The sequence below is a fragment of the Phasianus colchicus genome, chromosome 28 (genome assembly GCF_987193195.1).
Source record: "Phasianus colchicus chromosome 28, bPhaCol1.hap1.1, whole genome shotgun sequence".
Classification (NCBI taxonomy): domain Eukaryota; kingdom Metazoa; phylum Chordata; class Aves; order Galliformes; family Phasianidae; genus Phasianus; species Phasianus colchicus.
In genome coordinates, this window is record NC_143463.1 from 5,274,927 (window position 1) to 5,294,046 (window position 19,120).

Consider the following 19,120-nt stretch of genomic DNA (forward strand, 5'->3'; position numbering starts at 1 on the left):
CTTCAGCTTTTGCAAGCAGCCAAAAGAAAACAAAAAAATCAGAAAGCCTCAAATGTTACCTGGGATGGGTTTCCTCACCTGAGCATGCTCAGAAAGCCAGCATCTTGTTCCTGCAGCAGCCACCTAGTCCCATAGTGTGCACTGAGCATGGACAGGGTGAGGGGCAGAGCCATGCACCCTCCCTCACCCTCTCCAGGATTAGGCATGGGGACAGGGAGCATTAGGTAGTGAACCTTGGCAAAACTCAAGCAAAGTGTGAAGGAGGGAGCAAGCCCTTCCATTTCTGCAGCAGCCAGATCCTGACTGGCAGACCCTTTTGCCAGTGTCTGACATTGTCTTCCTTCTGTTTCTTGCTCTTCCTTTCCTCTGCTGCCTTTTCTTCTTCTTTCTCCCCTTCTTCCTCACTTTTCTCTCAGCAGTTTTACCCAAAAACTTCAAGGTGAAGATGGTGACAAAGACATCTGTCCTTTTGAGCTGGGAGTTTCCTGAGAATTACAACTCTCCCACTCCATACAAGGCAAGTAGAATGCAAGAGTCAGAACTGTGTTCTTTCTCAATTTCCTGGAGTCTTGTCTGTTCACTTGAAGAACAGATCATAAAAGCCAGAAATTCTGGATCTGGTTCTAAGATATGAGCAAATAATGGTTAATCTCTAGATCAAGCAGGTGTGCTGACAATCAGCCTGTGGGGTTGCACTCTACCTCTGTTACAAAACTTTTGTCTTCAGGCAAGATACCACACTCTTCCCATTTTCAGATAAAAAGTTCTCTTCGCAGAGAAGTTACAAGGCCTTGTCGTCTGTCTGCCTTGTGCCTGGGGACACTGCAGCCCTTGAGACAGACAACTCCCCACTCAATGGCTCCTGTACCTCTGTTTGCACCAGCTCTGGTTTGAACAGGGCAAAGTCAAGTGGCCCATGTTCTCTGCAAACCAAAGGAAAAGAGTCTGGTTGTCTAGGCAATATCAGCCTTGCTCATGGTACATCTTCGCTGCCTCTTTTCCCTGCACAGATCCAGTACAATGGGCTGAATGTTGATGTGGATGGCCGCACCACCAAGAAACTCATCACCAACTTGAAGCCCCATACATTCTACAACTTTGTTCTCATGAACCGCGGCAATAGCATGGGTGGCCTGCAGCAGAATGTGGCTGCCTGGACCGCTGCTAACATGTTATCTAGGAAGCCAGAGGTGACCCATAAGCCTGATGCTGATGGCAACGTGGTGGTGATTCTCCCTGATGTGAAGAGCTCTGTGGCTGTCCAGTAGGTTTCTGGTAAACTGCAGACTTCGTATATTCAGTTCATGTTGCAGGGAGTCCATAGCACAAATGCACAAGAACTGCAGCAGAGGGTGTGTTCCCTGTGTGTTCAAACATTGCTTGAGTCTTGCCTTGTGGAGCCACTTCCCGGGGCTAACTTGTTGCCACAGGAATGCAAAGGGAGGCATATTTTGTGGGGCTGTCACTGAATCCAGAAACAGCAATAACAAGTTTGATAAATTAAATATAAGGGGTTTACTGGGTTGAGCCACCAGGAGTGGGTGGGCAAACCTAGCTTTTCTCTGTCAGTGTGTGCACTCTCCCGTCACTCCCAGGATGAGATTCAGGCCTATTTCTTCTGATTATTCCCAACTCTTAGAGCTTACTACATTGTGGTGGTGCCTCTGCGGAAGTCCCGTGGAGGACAGTTCCTGAACCCCTTGGGTAGCCCTGAAGAGATGGACCTGGAGGAGGTGAGTGTGGCGGAGACTGCAGCCAGCTGTAAGGGAAAGAGCAAAGAGTGTAATGGATGTTATGGTGACTGGAGATCCTGGGAAGATCTCCAGTGGTTTTGGGGTGTGTGACCTCTGTTCCCAGTAGCTAAAATGAGACGAGTTGGAGTGCCCTGGTTTGGCTCTCCCCCCTTCCTGTTTCCTGAAGGTGCTGAAGGCATCTGTACTCACAGTGTTCTTTGCTTCCTGCAGCTTGTTCAGGACATTGCCAGGCTCCGACGCCGAAGTCTGCGTCACTCCCGTCAGCTGGACTTCCCCAAGCCCTACATAGCTGCCCGTTTTCGTTCCCTCCCCAACCACTTTGTCCTGGGCGATATGAAACACTACGACAACTTTGAGAACAGAGCCCTGGAACCGGGGCAGAGATACGTCATCTTCATCCTGGCAGTGCTCCACGAACCTGAGGCAGTAAGTGCTGCCTTGCCCTCTTTAGATGCTTGTGGCCCTGCTGTCCCCATTATCAACCAGAGACAGCAGCAGCTCTTGTTAGCTGCCAGCTCCCCCCTGGCATTCTCTGTAACTCGCTTCCACCAGATGTTAGAGCTTTAGGGTTTTTTTCTTAGCAAAAGCCTTCCAGTCCAGCTGTGGACTGTTGGAGCTGTTTGTGCTTGTGTCTGCACCCAGCAAATGTGCTGTTCCTTGGAGACAGGCTGACGACACAAGCATCTTGTGTGCTGTATCTGCGTTTTGTCAGTCTGCTTAGGCAGGACTTGCTACACTTGTGGCTCCAGATATGAGGTCAGAGTAGAGGGTACTGAACTATCAGCAGTACACTTCGGTTCAGGAATCCCTGGGTCAAACCCCTTTACAAAACATAATTTCTTTTAAAGATTGCCCCTGTATTCCTTAGAGCAGTGACCCCAGATGTCCTCCTTTGAGACCAGCATGCCACATGTCCTGGTTATCACTAAGCTCCCCACCAAACGGAGCGGGTAGCATTTTTTTAATGGAAAACTAGATCTGCTCTCTGCTCTCTTCATCATTTCAGCACCGCAGCTGATTTCAGTGGTGTTGTGTTTGGGTTTATGAGAATAACTGTTTTAATATTTACCTGCCCTCCTCCCTCATGCACAATAGGAAGCAGTTGAATACTTTGTTGTTTTTAAATCCCCCTACGGAATTGTAGCAGGGAGCTATTTGAAATTAAGGGTTTTCAGAGGGATTTTTCAAAATAAATATTTAGTTGTGTATTCGATATTAAGGGATTAGGCTGACACGCTTGTGAATGCGTTTCTCAATCGGATTACTGCAGCCTGTGGTAGTTTCTGCTTTAGAACGAGGTACTGCACGCTCACTCACAACAGCCTGCAATCACACCAGCTGCCTCATATGAAGCAAAATTGTAGTCTTGCTGAGAGCTGATAGAGTTTTTGAAAACCCAGAGCCCGAATCTCCTGTTCTTGTCCTGTCCCAGACTTTTCACTCAAACCAAGGCCTACCAGTTCAACTCTGTGCACTTTGGTTTTTGTAGTTTCTGTGTAAGATGGGAGCACATCTTTCCTGGGGTGGGAAGGTTGTAGCAGGCAGTGCTCCTTAGCTAGGACTCTGGTGGGCTTGAACATGCCTCTTATTTTCTCTAGAGCACAGCTCCATGCAGATGAAGCAGAGGTGACATGTTTTAATTCCTTCCCTCTCTTTCTGTTATCTCTTCTATAATATTGCATCATTTTCAGTCCTTGTTCACTCTCTGAACTCTGTTCTACAATCTTTCATATCTTCCAGACTTTTGCTGCTAGTCCGTTCTCTGACCCTATCCAGCTGGACAACCCCGACCCACAGCCAATCATTGATGGAGAAGAAGGGCTGATCTGGGTCATTGGGCCCGTCCTGGCCGTGGTGTTCATCATCTGCATTGTCATTGCCATTCTGCTCTACAAAAAGTAAGTTATGCTTCTTGCCCAGATCTGTGACAGTTCTGAATGTCTCCAGGAATAACCCTTAAAGGCAGTTTCCTATTTGGTCCTAAAGTTGTTAGCTGGAGAGCAAATCCACCCACCAGCACCAGAGAGGATTCTTAAGGCAAAAATGCTGAAATAGTGAAAAGCCTCTGGAAGTGTCTTCTCCTTGGATTTTGGAGTAGCTCATGGTGCATAGATAGGAGTAGAAGGCCCTTGAAAACAGGCAGGTCACACCGTGCAGCAAAAATGAACAGGAAAGGAAGCAGAAGCTGAGCAAAACAAATCAAGAAAAGAGGCAGGATGGCAGCTCTAGCCAGTACAGCTGTGTCCATGGGGACATTACCCATTATGGAGAGAGCTCAATTAACTCTGCTTCACCTTTCATCTCTAGAGGCACATTTGCTTATGTACATGCAAGTATCTTTTATGTCCCAGAATGTGTGAAGCTGCTAGACACAAAAGTACTGTAGGGAACAGGGACTCAGGTGTTCTTCATTAGTCTTCATTAGCACTGGGGTGTGCTGGTCCCGCCTTCCACCTGTGTTACCAGGGGTAGAGCTGAGCAAATGTTTCCCAATTCTTCTACAGTTCCTTTCTAATCTGGACATTTGTCTTGTCTTTTCTCTACTCACTGCTTTCATGGACAGCAAACCAGACAGGTAAGAGTACCAGATTTGCCATTTACTAAGGTTCTTTCTCTGTGGGCTGGCTGTGTGTTAGGCGTTATTTACTGTCTCTGGTGATGGGGCTGTGTTGGTACTGTTTCTACTGCTAGATCTTTCCTAAAGGACACCCACCAAAGACCATATTTGAATTGGGGCCAAAAAAGCAAAGAAATGCTAGCTTTCTTCTGCTTGTCAATCCTAAATATAATAGCCTTTCTCAAGCTAAGCAGCAGTGACAGTAAGCAGCTCATAAAACCATGGGTTAATGGAGCAGGGAAACATGTATTTGTGTTGTAGTCAGTGGGTTTTCTTTATGTCTGAGTGTCCATATAGGTTTCTCCAAGCCACTGGCATACTAGAAACAGAATCTCACCAACTGAGCTGTTCTCACCCTATTGCAAAAGCTGTTCTTGTCCCATCATCCAGGGACTTCTAACAGTTTGCTTACAACTGCAGAATGAGGCTATTTCAAACCATTTTCAAGGCTGGGAGAGCTTTCATTGAAGTAACGGATGAGTTTAGCCAGTGAACTACTTTGCAGCAGTTTCAGAACTGCAGCAAAAATAAACTGCTCCTAAACTGCAAAGTGGTGTAATTCCAAAATGCTGCCCCATTAAGTGCTGGCAGGGCTCATGCCACTTCTTCTAGCTATTAATGATGTTAGGAGACAGCTAACAGTGCACTGAGCAAGCTCCTCTCTGCCTAAGCAATTATCATTATTGCTGCGGGCATATTATGGGAGGCATCTGTGCAACCTGAGCAGGAGAAGTGAGGAGCTTTACAGCCATCTTGTGAGAGGGGCTAGGACAATATTTGCAAGCCCTGGGGTGTGGGTACATGTTCTCTGCTCATTCAAGAAGTTCTGCTTCCAGCTGCGTGTCACTGTTCCCTTGCCAGAGGTTATCAACTCTTCAGATCAGCGCTGGGCTTTGCTTCCAAATTCTTTTCAAGGAGAATGAGCCTGGTCAGCAAGGACTTTTAAACTGCCTCAGCTAACCTAGTGCGTTTTAAGCAGAATAGATTTTGAAGCACTTTCATGTGCAGCTCAGCTGGCATGTCAGAGCGGGCTTCATCTTCTGGCAAGGAGGTGAGACAGATCTCAGCAGGCACAGCTGTGATGGGAGAGGATGTGTCTGTACTGGTTCTGAACCCAGATTTTTAGGGTTCTATAGATCAAAAAAAGGTTGAAAACCACTGCCCTGACTTTTCTGTCTGCAAGGCAATAAGAACTCCTAAACAAGCCAATGGAGAAATAGCAGTACTTTATGTCCAAGGTCATGGTCAAGAGATTCTGTACTTTTCCAAATGATTATGTTGGCTCTGGTTCTCTCAGGCTGAGAGTGGCTTGGCCAGAACTGGAACGTTTCCACTTGCAGAGCTCTGCAGAGTTGAGTGGAGGTTTGTCTGTGCAGGGGAGCTGTGGTATGGGTTCACAGTACCTCAGCTGCTCCTTGTTGCCTCTTTGTACTTCTGCTGCATGAAGGGGGAACTTCCAGACTTGCATGTAAGCTGCTGAGCTGTTGTAAAACCAATCAAATGCTACAATGATAAAACCTTCCAAACCTTAACCCTTTTCTGATGCATTTTGTGTAACGTATGTCCTTGTTCAGGGCATGGCTGTAGCTGGCCCTGATTTCTGGGGGATCTGAAAAGACCAAGAGGCCTCTAACCTAAGCTGCTTTGTCTTTTTAAATTTTTATTTTTAAGCAAACGGAAAGATTCAGAGCCACGGACAAAATGCCTCCTGAACAATGCTGAAATCACCCCTCACCACCCCAAGGACCCTGTGGAAATGAGGCGCATCAACTTCCAGACTCCAGGTAACCAGCTGCAAACTGACTTCTCTCACTGGGAAGGCAGAAGCAGAGCCCTTTCCCCACCCCCTTCCTGCCATGCTGCAGTGGTGCTGCCTTTGAGACCTATTGCTTACTTAGCATGCAGCCAGGGAGCCTCAAGACTTGCCTATGCTAAGCAAGACTGATGAAATTAACCTTTTCTGGGAAACCATGAGGGCCTTGCAGACTCTACCTAGCAATCACAAGGAAGGAAGAAGAGCTTTCCTGGCTACCTAGCTAAAGAAATCGGTGCATTCTGGGTGAAGTACACAGCTGCAAGTGCAGCTATGCCAAGCTTGCCTGCCCACCAGCACTGCAATGCAGCCTTGCGCTGGGAAACCCTGGGGTGGGAGAGATGAAGCATGGCAGGGCCATATGCTTCAGCCAAATCTGTAACTGGTCCTTCCTCTATACACACCAAAAAGGTCCCATTAGGAGCCAGGCCTGCCCCATGGGTTGTGAGGACAGAGAAAGGCAGCTGCTCGCTTCATGCGGGAGAGGCAACATCTCAGCGTACAGCTAGCTGCTAAGCTGGCATGTAACTACACTATGTCCCAGCAGAGAGGCCAGTGCACCCTCCTTTCTGTGCACCCACATCCCCATGTACATGCATGTCTAAGCTGCCTGCATGGCACTTCTGCAATCCACCACTGACACAGCCTAGCACGGGCGCATCCTCGTACACACACATGGCAATGCTGAGCAGTGCCTGTGCACTGGTATGGATCTCTGCTTCTGGTGCTTGAGGATTTGGAAAGGAAATTGTTGTGCTTTTGGGGGGGGTGGCTATTGTTTTCAGTTTGTTTGTATTGTTTTGCTGTTTTGTGCTTGTTAGTAATGTTTCTGCAGCTTTTGTTTCCCCATCCCAGTCCTGTCCTTAGCACTGTCTGAGTTTGCTTAGGGCAAGGCTGACAAGCCAATAGGGATTCAGAGAGTAGGGGTCCTCAGGGAGCCGCAAGGACGGAGCTGAACTGAGGCATTTGTATTAAAAAATTAGGAGCAGCATGTTGGTATCTATCCAAGTTTAGGAAAAATTGAGTCTCAGCTAAAGGATGGAAGCAGATTCAATCCAGCATGCAGGGTCTGAATGAAGAGCAGTTCAACTGCAGCTGGACCCCTAAATCAGCTCTTACTCAGTGGTGCTCTTGCAGGAGAGTCTGAAGGTATTTGGGATCTGCAGCAGAACTTGGAAAACTTCAGAATCCTGCTGTCCCAGCTGCCCTTTGCATAAACAACAGTGAGTTTGTATAAGCCACTTCTTATGAGAGTCTCCAGCTGCAGTTCAGCAGCAGTTTGCATTTGTCTGGGCTCTGTGGTTTATGCTGGGTGCAGACAAGAGGTTGGCCTGTGAGTGCTCAAAGTGGTGATTGGAGACTCAGGAAAGAGCTGCACTGGTTGAAACTGGTGCTAGGATAAGTGTAAAGATAAAAGATCCAGCTTAACCTGGATGCTAAGAGGCAAGTGGGAGTGCTGCTTTTTGTGTTTGCCTTACTGGATATATCTCCCTGTCCTTGCAGGACTGCAGGCAGCTGAGGAAGAGGCACTTCCTAGCTTCAGTTAATGTGCTCAACAGATGAATGGGTCTGTTGCTAGTTACGTCATGCTTACCTCTGAATTCTTGATCTGAGAGGCTTGTAAAAGGCAGCAGAGATATGCAAGGCTGCTGTTAGGACTCAGCTAGGCAGAAGTCCATAGATTTCAAAAAGGCTGCCAGGTTTTCTCCTATCTAACTTTAAAAAGATACTGCCAACTTTTCTTTGTAAGGCTATCCAGCTCGAGTTAGCTGGCTGATTTCCTCTGCTGCTATTTGTAAGGCCATGGAATGTTTGAAAGGATCTAGGAGAGGTGATCACCTGCCTCCCACATTGATAGCCATTGGGCAAAAAGGGAACAAACAGAAATTCTGATCTCAGTGTGCTGGCGATGATGGGCAGATTGTGGTGCAGTTTTCAGGTGGAAGGCTCTGTAAGGGCTGTTGGAATTAGAGCTATCTGAATGAAGTCTGTTGTGGTTTATAGGTGGCTGTGGGCTCTTCTCCAGTGGGTTTCCAGGTTGAGGGGTCTCTGTCCCGTCCCCAGCAGTGTAGCAGAGGGGGACGTGGGGATGGGAGCGGGCACGAACAGCTCAGACAGAGGACAGGGCAGCAGAGCAGCACAAATCTTACAAAGCCTGTCCTTGCCTTATCAGCACAAGAAATAACTTTCTTTTCCTCTTTAGATTTATGTTGTTTTGTTTTGTTTTGTTTTTTTGCTTTAGCATGAAATTTTTCAGAAAGTGTATATTTTATTTATTTTTATTTTTTTACTGTTTTCTGCAGATTCTGGTCTGAGCAGCCCTCTCAGTGACCCTGAGTTTGACTTTGAAAGTTAGTTCCTGTGTGTTTTTGTTCCTGTTGGTTTCATTTTTTCCCTCATAATTATTTTTTCCTCTTCTGTCGCTTTTCTTTCCAGTTCTGTTTCGTTCCTGTTACTTTTTATTTTTGCTGAATTCTCTGTATTCCTGCAGTGTCTGCCCATCTCATCCCTTTTCTGTGCCATCTGTTTGTCTGCTTCCAGTTTTACAGTACCAAATATCAGGCCTTTTGCACAACTTGGGCAGTAGCAGCAGCGTAAGGATAGAGCCCCCAGCAGCAGTATGGGACATTGTCCATCCTTCTGTGTCTCTCTGAGGATAAGAATGTGTGTTTCAGGGCTCCCTTTTTCTCCCCATTGTCAATGATGTTCTGTTTCTGAAGCTTGGCTACGTGTCCCTCGTACTTATTCCTGGACAGAAAGTGATATTTTGTGCACCAGCATGTGAGACCTGTATGTGTGTGTGCCTGTGGTTTTGTGTTCATCGCTTCATAACATGGGGAAGGAGGAAATGAGCTGCAGCTAAGGATCCCCCCTCTTTGGGAAGAGCCATGTGGGCACCTTTCTGTGTAGATGGGGAGGGGCCCTTGCCCATCTGTGGCAGGTGCCTGCTCCTTGGCAGCGACTTGTTCCAGCAGCTCAAAGACCGGAGTCTTCTCCATGGCCATACACAGCCTGTGGGTTCATGCAGTGCCATCCAGCCTCAGTCACTGTGTGGGAAGAGACAGGCTCTGACCCATGGAACAGATGTTAGGGTGATGTTGCTGGTGAGTTGGCTGGTGCACAGAGAATCAAGTCTTTTGTGATAAGATTAGAGAGATTCAAGTGATTGAAACGTTAGATGAGAGCAGCTCTGAAAGACTTCATCCCCATTAGAAGCAAAGATCCTGTCTTTGCTGAGTGGTAGGGGCTTTTTTTTTGTGCTGGGCAGGGAAATAGATGGATAGATGGGATGTTTTATCTGACAAATGTGAAGAATTGCGGATGCTGCTGGTGGTCTGGGAGGTGAGAGCTGGGATAGTCCTCAGAATAGTTTAATCCAAACACCACTCTCATTGCTTTTGAATCCTCCTGCCAGTACTGTGCAGTGCACCTGCCACCTCCACTCAGCCCCTTCATTGGAACACTTGAAGGGTTCATGTGTTCTTTTAGTCCACACCAGGGCTCCCTCTGCCACCCCCATAGCCAGGGGTCAGTGAGCTGGGAAACCTGGGAGCCACATCCTTCTTGACTAAGGAGAGTCGTTAATTAAAGCAGGCAAAGGAGCTTCAGCTGAGACCAGCTGGTACTGCTGGAAAGTGCTGCTCTTGGCTCATTTAATATCAAACTCCACCTCAGCCTTTATGGAACTCCAGTATGCTTGGTGTTTTGGCCAGGAAAGTGCTTATCACTGCAGAGGTTTCTAGTTTTGTTTTGTTTATTAAGAGTCCCAGAAATCAATCTTACCAGGAGATTCCTGTCCTTAACAGTAGCAAAACCAGATAAGCTCCCACGTGCTCTCAGCTAGAGCTGTTGCAGTGGTGGGAGGTGGGCACACAGCAGTTCCTGGCAAAGAGACAGAGCTGATTTTCAGGCACTGGGCACACTGACCATATCTCATGAAGGTTTTTTAAAGAAACTTGTGCAGTGCCTTCAGAGGGGACATGACTTCTCTCTGCACATGGGTGCAGCAGGCCTTTCCCAGGCAGACCCCATGCTCGGAGGGAGTGATGCTTACTGCTCTGTGATTTCAGAACCAAAGAGCATCTGATGGATTTTTTTCTTGCTTGCTTGTTTCTACCAGGGTTTCTGGTTGGTTTTTGTTTTTTTTTTTTTTTTTCCTTTTAATGTTAAGTGTTCATTTTTTGGAATTTCATCCACACTACTGTGCTTCTAACCACACCTCAGCAAGCAACCCCTGGGTTTGTCAGCGGTTGGGTGCTGGTGGCAGGGCTAGAGATCTGAGACAGCAGCTGAGTTGCCATGAGTTGTTCTGAGCAGGGCTCGGCTTTGCTGTAATGCTGCAGCTCCGGGTGTGTTTGCTGTCCTCTTCATCCCTTCCATTCAGATGCAGAAGACAGGGACAGGGCAGAATGAGTAGGGGTTGGAACTGGATGTTCTTCCAGGTTCCTTCCAACCCAGCCATTCTAGGATTCCTCTGGATGCCCCCAGTCCACACCTGGTGTGGAGCAGGTGGCAGCTCTAGTGGGAAGCAAAGGGGGAATCCTTTGGGTGAAAGGGGCAGGAGGTGCTGGGAACCCATCCTCTGTGAGCTGGAGGTGTGTTCTGCCTGCTAGCCAGTGGAACAGCATGGCTGTGTAGACTTGGGAGTTATTCTAGTGGGGTTTTTGGTCTGTTCTCCCCACACAACCCTTCCATTTTTGGGTAAACTTTCTTGTGCTGAAAAGAGACGTCTAGATAGCTTAGAAAAGAATGCTGGAGTGATGGCTGTGATCCGCACTCTGGCAGACGTGTGCTGCCCCCAGGTCTGGGGGACGCAGCGTCCCTCCAGGGCTCACTGTAAAACTGAGGATGTCATGCTTGCTTTGCCATCTCTGTGCTGAGATTTTGGAGTATCTGACCATGCTGCTGCCACTGCCGCTGCTTTGTCACACACCCAACACCCACGGGGCTCGAAATTCTCCCTGGCTTCCATCTCTTCTCCACTCCTTCCGACAGGGGCATTGCCCAAGGCCTTTTGGCATGCTGCTGCCCTGACTGACTGCATTTGTAGCAGGATCAGCCGGCAGGCAGCATGGGAAGGCTTTGGAAAAACATGATCCAATGCAGATGAGCAAAGCATGGAGAGCTTTTCCGCCATGATTTGTAGTATAGTTATTCAAGATCATGAGATGAGAAGGGTCCCTGCTCCTTCCAGAACTCCAGCTGCCCTTCTAGGAGCACTGTAGGCACAGCTCTGCCTTTGCTGCTCAGCACCATTCCTGGCTGGGTGCCTTCAGCCAGCTGCAGTGTGGCCCTTAGTGCCAGGAGGTCTTGAGGGACACGAGCTCTGTTCTCTGGCTCTGTCTCTGTATGAGCACAGCTGCTGTTGTCATGGAAGCTGGTGAACTAGGGTTGTGAGGCATTGGTCTCCCCAGTGAATTGTTTCCCGTTCTCCGGACTAAGGAGGGTCACTAAGATCTTCTGCCTGTCTGCCACAGAAGGTACTGAACTCACAGCAGAGTTTGCTGATGGGGCTCGTACAGCCCACCCTTCAGATGGACCTCTGGAAGGTCCTCTGCAGTGCATGAGAAGGAAGAGGAGCCAGCACTCAGTATTTCGGTAGCTGGCTGCATTCTTGCAGCCAAGGGTAAGACCACCACATCCATGAGCTCACTGAGAAGCCCACAGAGCCACTGTTGTGCTACAGACAATTCCTGAAAAGCCTCCTTTGCTTCCCCCATCTGCATCCCCTTCCCTGCCCCACATGGTCACAGTTGGCTGGATCTGTGCCCCTTCCCTTCTTTTGTGTTGGAGTTTGTTTACAGTCATGGCGGGTGCTGTACCATTTGCTGCGTAGGTTCCTCTGGCAGCATTTGCTCATTTTAAGTCCACTATTGGAATCACTAACACACATCTGCTCTTCAGATTTTACTTTTTGTTTTGCTCTGATTTACACATTTGAAAAAGGGGCCATTGTGAAAACACTCATTTTACTGTTGTTTTTTTAATTATTTCCGTGATTTTTATTTTTTATTGTTTTTACTTCCAAGGACACAATTTCGAGCCCTGAATTCTTCTCTTCTAACCTCCCTACTTTCATTGCAGATCTTACATTGTAATTTATTTTCTTTTCTTGTTTCTTCTTTCTTATAAAATGTGTGACGGTTGTGAATTTTAGTTATTATTAAATGAGATTCTTTTCCTGCTGTCTTGTCTTTTAGGTATGCTCAGCCACCCACCAATCCCTGTTTCCGAGCTGGCTGAACACACAGAGCATCTCAAAGCTAATGATAACCTGAAATTATCCCAAGAGTATGAGGTATGAGCAAGAGTGAGTGCTGTGCATGGGTTTGCAGAGCCAGGAAATCAGGCGATTCAGAGGCCTTCATTCAAACAAACCTAGCTTCACTTTAAGGATCTGGTCACTTGAAATAAAAAAGCTATTTATATATTTAAAATTAAGCACTTCCTAGGTTCAGTTCCAGATGGTAGAAGACTTCTGATCCAGGAGAATTTCCTTTGCATGGAGGGGAGATCTTGCCACGTTGTGCTTCCCAAAGTTTTAGACAGGTGGGATGGGGTGCTGAACTTGAGAATGGCTTTGTCACGTTGCTGGATGTGCGGAGGACAAAGCAGAGAGATGAGGTACCTGGCACTAGAAGCTAGGGAGACAGGCAGTGGCTCCTCCACAGCTGAGATTGTTAGCGGCCTGTGAAACCAGTGAGCTCTTTTTTCTCCTTGCTGCTAATATTTGGATACTCAAATGGGCTCCTGCAGCGGAGCAGAGCTGCCAGATGTGCAGCTCAAGTGGTCACCAGGGGCACGGACTGAGCTCTGTGCTTCCATCTCCTGGCACTGCTATGGCTGCATCAGCACTGCTTAATCCCCATAGGAGTGTCCAGTGCTTCTGGGTGAGCCCTATGCAAGCTGCTTTCATTGTAGATCGAACGTGTGACTGGTTCCTGTTGTTGTTAAGAGGCAAAATGCCTGGCTATTTTTAGGCTAATAACAAGTCTAGACTGCCTGGTTCTGTTTGTGGGCAGCAAGTGAGGGGATGTGTTCTGAACAAAGTTCCTGGAATGTTTCTCTGGGATGTTTCTGCCCTGTCTGCCTTGCAAACAGCAGTAGGGGCGAAGCAGCCTCACAGTCACAGCTCTGCACCCAGGAGAGGCCGTGCAGTGCAGGAGCTCTGCTGGGGTCTTTCACCCCATGTAGGGGGAGCAGCTCGTTAATGGGCTTCATCCAGATTTCAGAGACTAATTTGCATCCTGCAATATTCCAAGTGCCCTGGCTTTGTTCCAGCACAACCTCCTCTAGTGGTAGAGCCAGAGCTAAACAAACATCACTAATGAAATGAATGTGAGGCGAGATTAGAGGGATAGAAAGCAAACAGACACATTACAACAGTATAAATACCCATTAGTTGGAAATGCTCAATGTGAGAAGGGATGCTGTCCTCGAGTGGCTTTGTACCATGCCGTTGCTCTGGCTTCTGGAGCTGAGCTCAGGAGTTGGCACAGTGAAGGCCGAGCTCGTTGTGCTCAAAGGGTCAGGAGCAGGATGGTGCAGGTGGTGTGTGCAGGGCCTGCGCGGGCAGGGAGAGGAGGAATGAAGAGCTGGGAGCAGAGCTCAGCCTGCTCCTGCCAAGCCTCCAGTTGAGGCAAACCCCTAGGGCTCTGCAAAATGATGAAGGAATTAAGCCCTTGTTTTATTTAATTCTCTGGCTGAGGATTTAGAGGTAAACGTAATTAACCTAATTTCCATATCTGGGACAGCTGGACCTTAAAAAAAAACAAACCAAAAAAAAAAAAAAAAAAAACACCTTAAAACCTGGTATAAATCACCCAGAGAGGCAAAGGATTTTTCTCTCCAGCACATTTCATTGTTTACTTCTTTATCCCTTCTAGGAAACATTATGTTGGTTCAGGCCTGTAGGCCCAGCTCCTACCCCTGTCTGCCTGGGGCGATGCTCCCTCACAGCCCCTCTCCTGGTGCTTTCAGCCCCTTTGCACCTGAGGGACGTCGCACTGAGCCCTCTCATGGAGTAGCATTCTCACGGAGCAGCCGCTATTCCCTGCTGCCTTTTCCCCAGTGCTTCACATCCTACTTGCATACATGGTTATAAACCTCATCCTTGCTTGCATGTCATCCTCCCCAGGTATTAAGAAAGTGGTATATTTATGCCCCCTTAATGGCTGTTTAGTTTAACCACACACAGATTTAGCTTCTTCATCATTTCATAAATACATCCTGCTGTGATTGTCCCTGTTGTTCTCTCCCAATTGCCCACCATTTATCAGCAGCAGTAGCTCAGGGCTGTAAGTAATGCAGCACAGCCACCACTCTGTGAACACAAGTATGATCCAGGGCATCTGTTTTGCAGCCTGAAATTGTGCCGATGCTTTTGCCACTGCTGCATTGTGCCAGGGTAGGAATTTCCTCTGGTGCTGCTCCATGTGCTCAGGGCAGAGGGTCATGGGATGGAGTGCACTGTGCTGGGGCTGTTCCACAGCAAGGCTCTGCTCTAGACGGAAGAAAATGGTGAATGCTGCATTCCTCAGCTAGATCTGCAGAGCCACGATCTGTCCTACGTGGAGCAAGGTACTCGGAGTTTGATTTGTTCCCATTCCCCCCTTTAACTCCTGTGTTTTCCTTCCCAATTCCTGCAGTCCATTGATCCCGGCCAGCAGTTCACCTGGGAGCACTCCAACCTGGAAGTGAACAAGCCCAAAAACCGCTACGCCAACGTGATTGCCTACGACCACTCGCGCGTCATCCTGCTGCCGATTGAAGGTATGGGAGCGACCTCTGCTCCTCCACAGCTCCACCTGGCTGATGGCTCCGCTCTCTTAGCATCTCCCCCGGAGTTCAGCGAGCGAGAGGCACATGTGTTAACCACACATTTGTTACATTCTGATACTGACATATTCCCTGTAGCTGCAGTCTCTCATTTCAAAGGCTGCTTTATCAAGAAACTGCCTTCACTTTACTTAGAGATCCTTGTGATATGCTTCTGACTAACAGGAAGAATTCAGACCACATAGTGCTTTACAGAGAGCAGAAACAGGGCAGTGGGTGGTGGTGGATGTGGAATGCATCTGTACAGCAGATGAATGAGAAGTAGGCACAGGGCTAATTGCACAGATGTGTGTGTCAGCAGCACAGCAAAGATGCAGCTGCTGAATTGTAGAAATGTAGAGCTTACGTGATACACAGCTCCTGCTGCAGTGCTGTCCCTCAGAGGACTGAAAATAAGGATGTGGTGTTAGCCTGGTCGGCCATCAGTTGTTTCCTGTATCTTCTGTGAGTGTTGGTATAGTTAGAAAATGTTTACATTAAATTTCACTCTTGACAAAATGCATACTATGATAAGAGGAAATTGGTCGAGAGGAGATGGGGTTTCACAAGGGATCTGTTCTGGTTGCTGCTGCTGAGGTAATATTCATCTTTCATCATCTCAGGGCATATGTGACTGTGCAGATGGGTGTGCTATGTGTGGCCACTCTGCATTGCCAAGAGCTGAGCATCTGAACAGAGAGGATGTGCAAAAAGCCTTGTGGTGAATGGGGGGGGGTTCATTCAGAAGCCCTCCTGGCAAGGGAATTGCTAGAATAATCTCCCTCTGCCAGAGTATCTCTGGGAGACTCAGCTGGTTCTGAGGTCACACAAGATCATGATTTACCATAAAATGAACCAGTCTGGATTGTTCTTGTCTTACAGGATGTTAAACATTTCTCATTGTGGAGCTGGCTGTGTTTTGCTAGCTTGTTTTTCTTCTGAGATAAATATTGTATGAGCCAAGGCAAGCCAAATCTTTAAAAAGTTGCCTTGTCACTGAAGAGAAGAGCACAAGTGTAGAACTGAAGGACACTGGGATAAGCTCTGCCCTCAAGAAAGCAGAGAGCAGGGATGGCTGCAGGCATCGTGGGGACCAACAGCAGCATGTGTCCAGTGTGTTAATGTCCAAATACCTGAGAGGTTCTGACTTGTCTTGGTTGTGTCTTATACTGAGCATTGGAAGATGAAAGGGGTTGGAGGAGTTAGTTGTTGCTTTCCCTTTGTTTTAAATCTGGATTTGTCAGGGCTGCAGATTGTCATCGTCTGCTTGGTCAGGAAGAAGTAGCGGCTTTAATTTGGTGACTTCTCTGTAACTGGACCCTGTCATGCAGCAAAACAGTGTAGAATCTCACGGCCACCATTTTAAATTACGGAGTGGACCCAAGGGGGCTGGAGAGGAGATTAATTCCAGAAGCTCAGCCTTGATCGTGTTCCTGCTGCCGCTGCACAGCCACCTTCCCCTCTGAAATTTCAGATTGGGAAGTAATGGGGGAGGGGAACCCTCCAGAAATTTAATCAAAAGCCATTTTCACCAGCAGCTGAAATTACTGAGTACCCTTGAGGACTGGCAGGCAATTCAGCGTGGATCATACCTAGCCAATAGAAGAAGCAGCGCCTATTGCTACAGAGGAATGAGGACTAGCAACCCAATTTCATATTGGTACAGCTCCCCACCCTGAGCTCCCCCTCGGGACACGAGTTAAGCATTCTATGCTGAGTTAATCTTAGCTTGGCAGAAACCTGCCAGCCCGGCCAACTGCTCGGCTGTAATTAGGAATGGGCCAATTTTCCAAACAGTCCAAATTGTCTGTGCCAGTCTTGGAGGCTCTATATAGCTGAACCTGAGTGTGTGCCAGTGTCCATTTTAACTTCAGAGCAGCTTTCTCCTGCCACATCCCAATCACCCTCTTCACTCTGGCACTGCCTTCTGCCACTCATAGCAAAGCCCTCAAACAAGGACGCAAGCAGGCAGCTGTAACTCAATAGCCTGTAACTCATGCAAATAGAAAAAATAAAAATGACAGTGGGCAATTTAAAGCAAGTCAAAGCCTGTAATTTCAAAGCCTTTACTGGCTGAATCCAGCCTGGTTTTATTCCTTACTTTGTCCAGCTGTAGCTGGAAATAGACTATGGACTGCACAGTGCGTCAACCAGCTGCATTCTACCTGGACTCTGGGCATTCTAGAACATGGGCTTCTTTTGTCCTGTTTGAAACCAGTGCAGCAAGAGCCATAAGCCAGTGCTTTTGCTCCTGTTAGCAACACCAATAAGAAGAATATAGTTTTGAAGTTTGATCTTTGGTCTCCTTAACAACTTCTGCTAGAAGTTTTGTCTTCAAGTAATGCAGATCTCCATCCAACTCCAGATGGGAAGAACTTGCAAAGAGCATCCCAGCAGCTGTGAAGGCTCTGGTATTTTTGCAAGGGAATTCCCTCAGACATTATACCTGTGAAGACCACCTTCTGCTTTCAGTCTTGTCTTGCACAACCCGCTGACTTGCTTTTGATTATTTAATACAGGAATTGTGGGTAGTGATTACATCAATGCCAACTATATCGATGGCTACCGGAAGCAGAATGCCTACATTGCCACCCAGGGACCTCTGCCAGAGACGTTTGGGGACTTTTGGAGGATGGTGTGGGAGCAGCGTTCAGCTACTATTGTTATGATGACTAAGCTGGAGGAGAAGTCACGGGTAAGATGCACAAGATGGATGACTGGTTATTATAATCCTGTGGGGCTGGATAGTTGGGCTGGGGAAGGGTAGGTCTCTTTGGTCTGCAGCCCACATTGATGTTAGTGAGGGATCTCTACCTTCTTTGCCAGCACACTGAAAGTTCAATGGTTCTCTCCTTAAAAATAAAAGGACTCACCCTGGAAAGCTGCAGCCTTTTCAGCCGCAAGAGAAGGGGAAACTCAGTCCCATCACTTTGTAAGTCTGCCTTGGAGTTAATCTTGTGGCACGTTTCGAATTCACTTCTCTTGTTTAATGAGCCCCAATAAGTTCACTCAAATCTTCAGGGTCATTCCAGTCCATTGTCCACACGATTGATGTGGTGTCAGAAGCCTCTGCTTAGTCAGTAGGAGCTTTTCATGACACGTGTCTCCCTGTTGTGGTACTCTGGAAGGGGATTTTTTTTGAGCCTTCCCTCCTGTCTGTGACCTTGCCAGCTTCACCTGTAATATTATGCACCTTTGGAGTGAGCTGCTCTGTTCCAGCATTCAGCAGTACCTTCTGTCTTCCAGATAAAGTGTGACCAGTACTGGCCAGGTCGAGGTACAGACACCTATGGGATGATTCAAGTGACATTACTTGATACCATTGAATTGGCCACATTCTGCGTTCGAACGTTCTCCCTTCATAAGGTGAGCTTTCTCCTGCTCCTGTTTCTTTCCAAGAGATGGGCACATTCTCCTCCTTACCCAGCATGGGCAAGATACAATATTGTGCTGCTACTGCACGTGACTTTTGGTGGACTTTATCTTTGCAGAATGGCTCCAGTGAGAAGCGGGAGGTCCGCCAGTTCCAGTTCACAGCATGGCCAGACCATGGTGTACCTGAGTACCCCACCCCATTCCTGGCTTTTCTGAGACGAGTGAAAACCTGCAACCCTCCTGATGCTGGTCCAATTGTTGTGCACTGCAGGTACTGATTTCCCACATCTAACTCTTGCATGGGGCTCTCTGAAAGGGAAGTGAAATTTCAGGATGTTGATTTGTGCTTGGGAGACTTGTACAGTACCCAGCAGGTAAGAGCTGTCCTGTAAAGCAGGCTCCCAGCCAGCATCTGACAACTATACTTGGCCTTTCATGCAGTGCAGAATTTTCACTGTATCGCTCAGATCTTGTCAGCAACAGGAGCACCCTGTGCTGTACTGGCATCTGCTTTTGTGTGTAGGGGTTGTTTCTCGTTACAGCAGGGAATGAGGAAGCTCAAATGCAACCCCAGAAGCTGCTCTGCATTGCTGAACTGGCAATTGGGAGGTAGAGGTGCCTGAGCTGTCAGAGGGATGGCTGACAGTGATTGAAAGACCTTTTCTATTTTTTTTTTCTCAAGTGCTGCAGCCATTCTGATAATGACAAACTGATGGCCCCTCTGGGCAGGTAGCATTCCCTAAT

The 19,120-nt window shown here is 47.7% G+C and overlaps 1 protein-coding gene across 16 annotated transcripts in view; it reads left to right on the forward strand.

Annotated features, from left to right (window-relative positions):
- Positions 1-19,120, forward strand: part of PTPRS (protein tyrosine phosphatase receptor type S) — a 124,269-nt gene that overhangs the window by 97,496 nt on the left and 7,653 nt on the right. For 6 of the 16 annotated variants that reach the window (XM_090126175.1, XM_090126186.1, XM_090126174.1 and 3 more), the window contains 13 exons: positions 420-517; positions 1,011-1,264; positions 1,640-1,733; positions 1,965-2,180; positions 3,495-3,652; positions 4,318-4,329; positions 6,043-6,155; positions 8,488-8,535; positions 12,385-12,482; positions 14,833-14,956; positions 17,521-17,696; positions 18,248-18,367; positions 18,493-18,647. In XM_090126175.1, coding sequence (XP_089982301.1) covers positions 420-517; positions 1,011-1,264; positions 1,640-1,733; positions 1,965-2,180; positions 3,495-3,652; positions 4,318-4,329; positions 6,043-6,155; positions 8,488-8,535; positions 12,385-12,482; positions 14,833-14,956; positions 17,521-17,696; positions 18,248-18,367; positions 18,493-18,647 — 1,666 coding nt within the window. Of the gene's footprint in view, positions 1-416; positions 518-1,010; positions 1,265-1,639; positions 1,734-1,964; positions 2,181-3,494; positions 3,653-4,317; positions 4,330-6,042; positions 6,156-8,487; positions 8,536-12,384; positions 12,483-14,832; positions 14,957-17,520; positions 17,697-18,247; positions 18,368-18,492; positions 18,648-19,120 lie in introns of all 16 variants that reach the window. The other 10 variants (XM_090126176.1, XM_090126177.1, XM_090126183.1 and 7 more) reach the window with 5 other exon arrangements.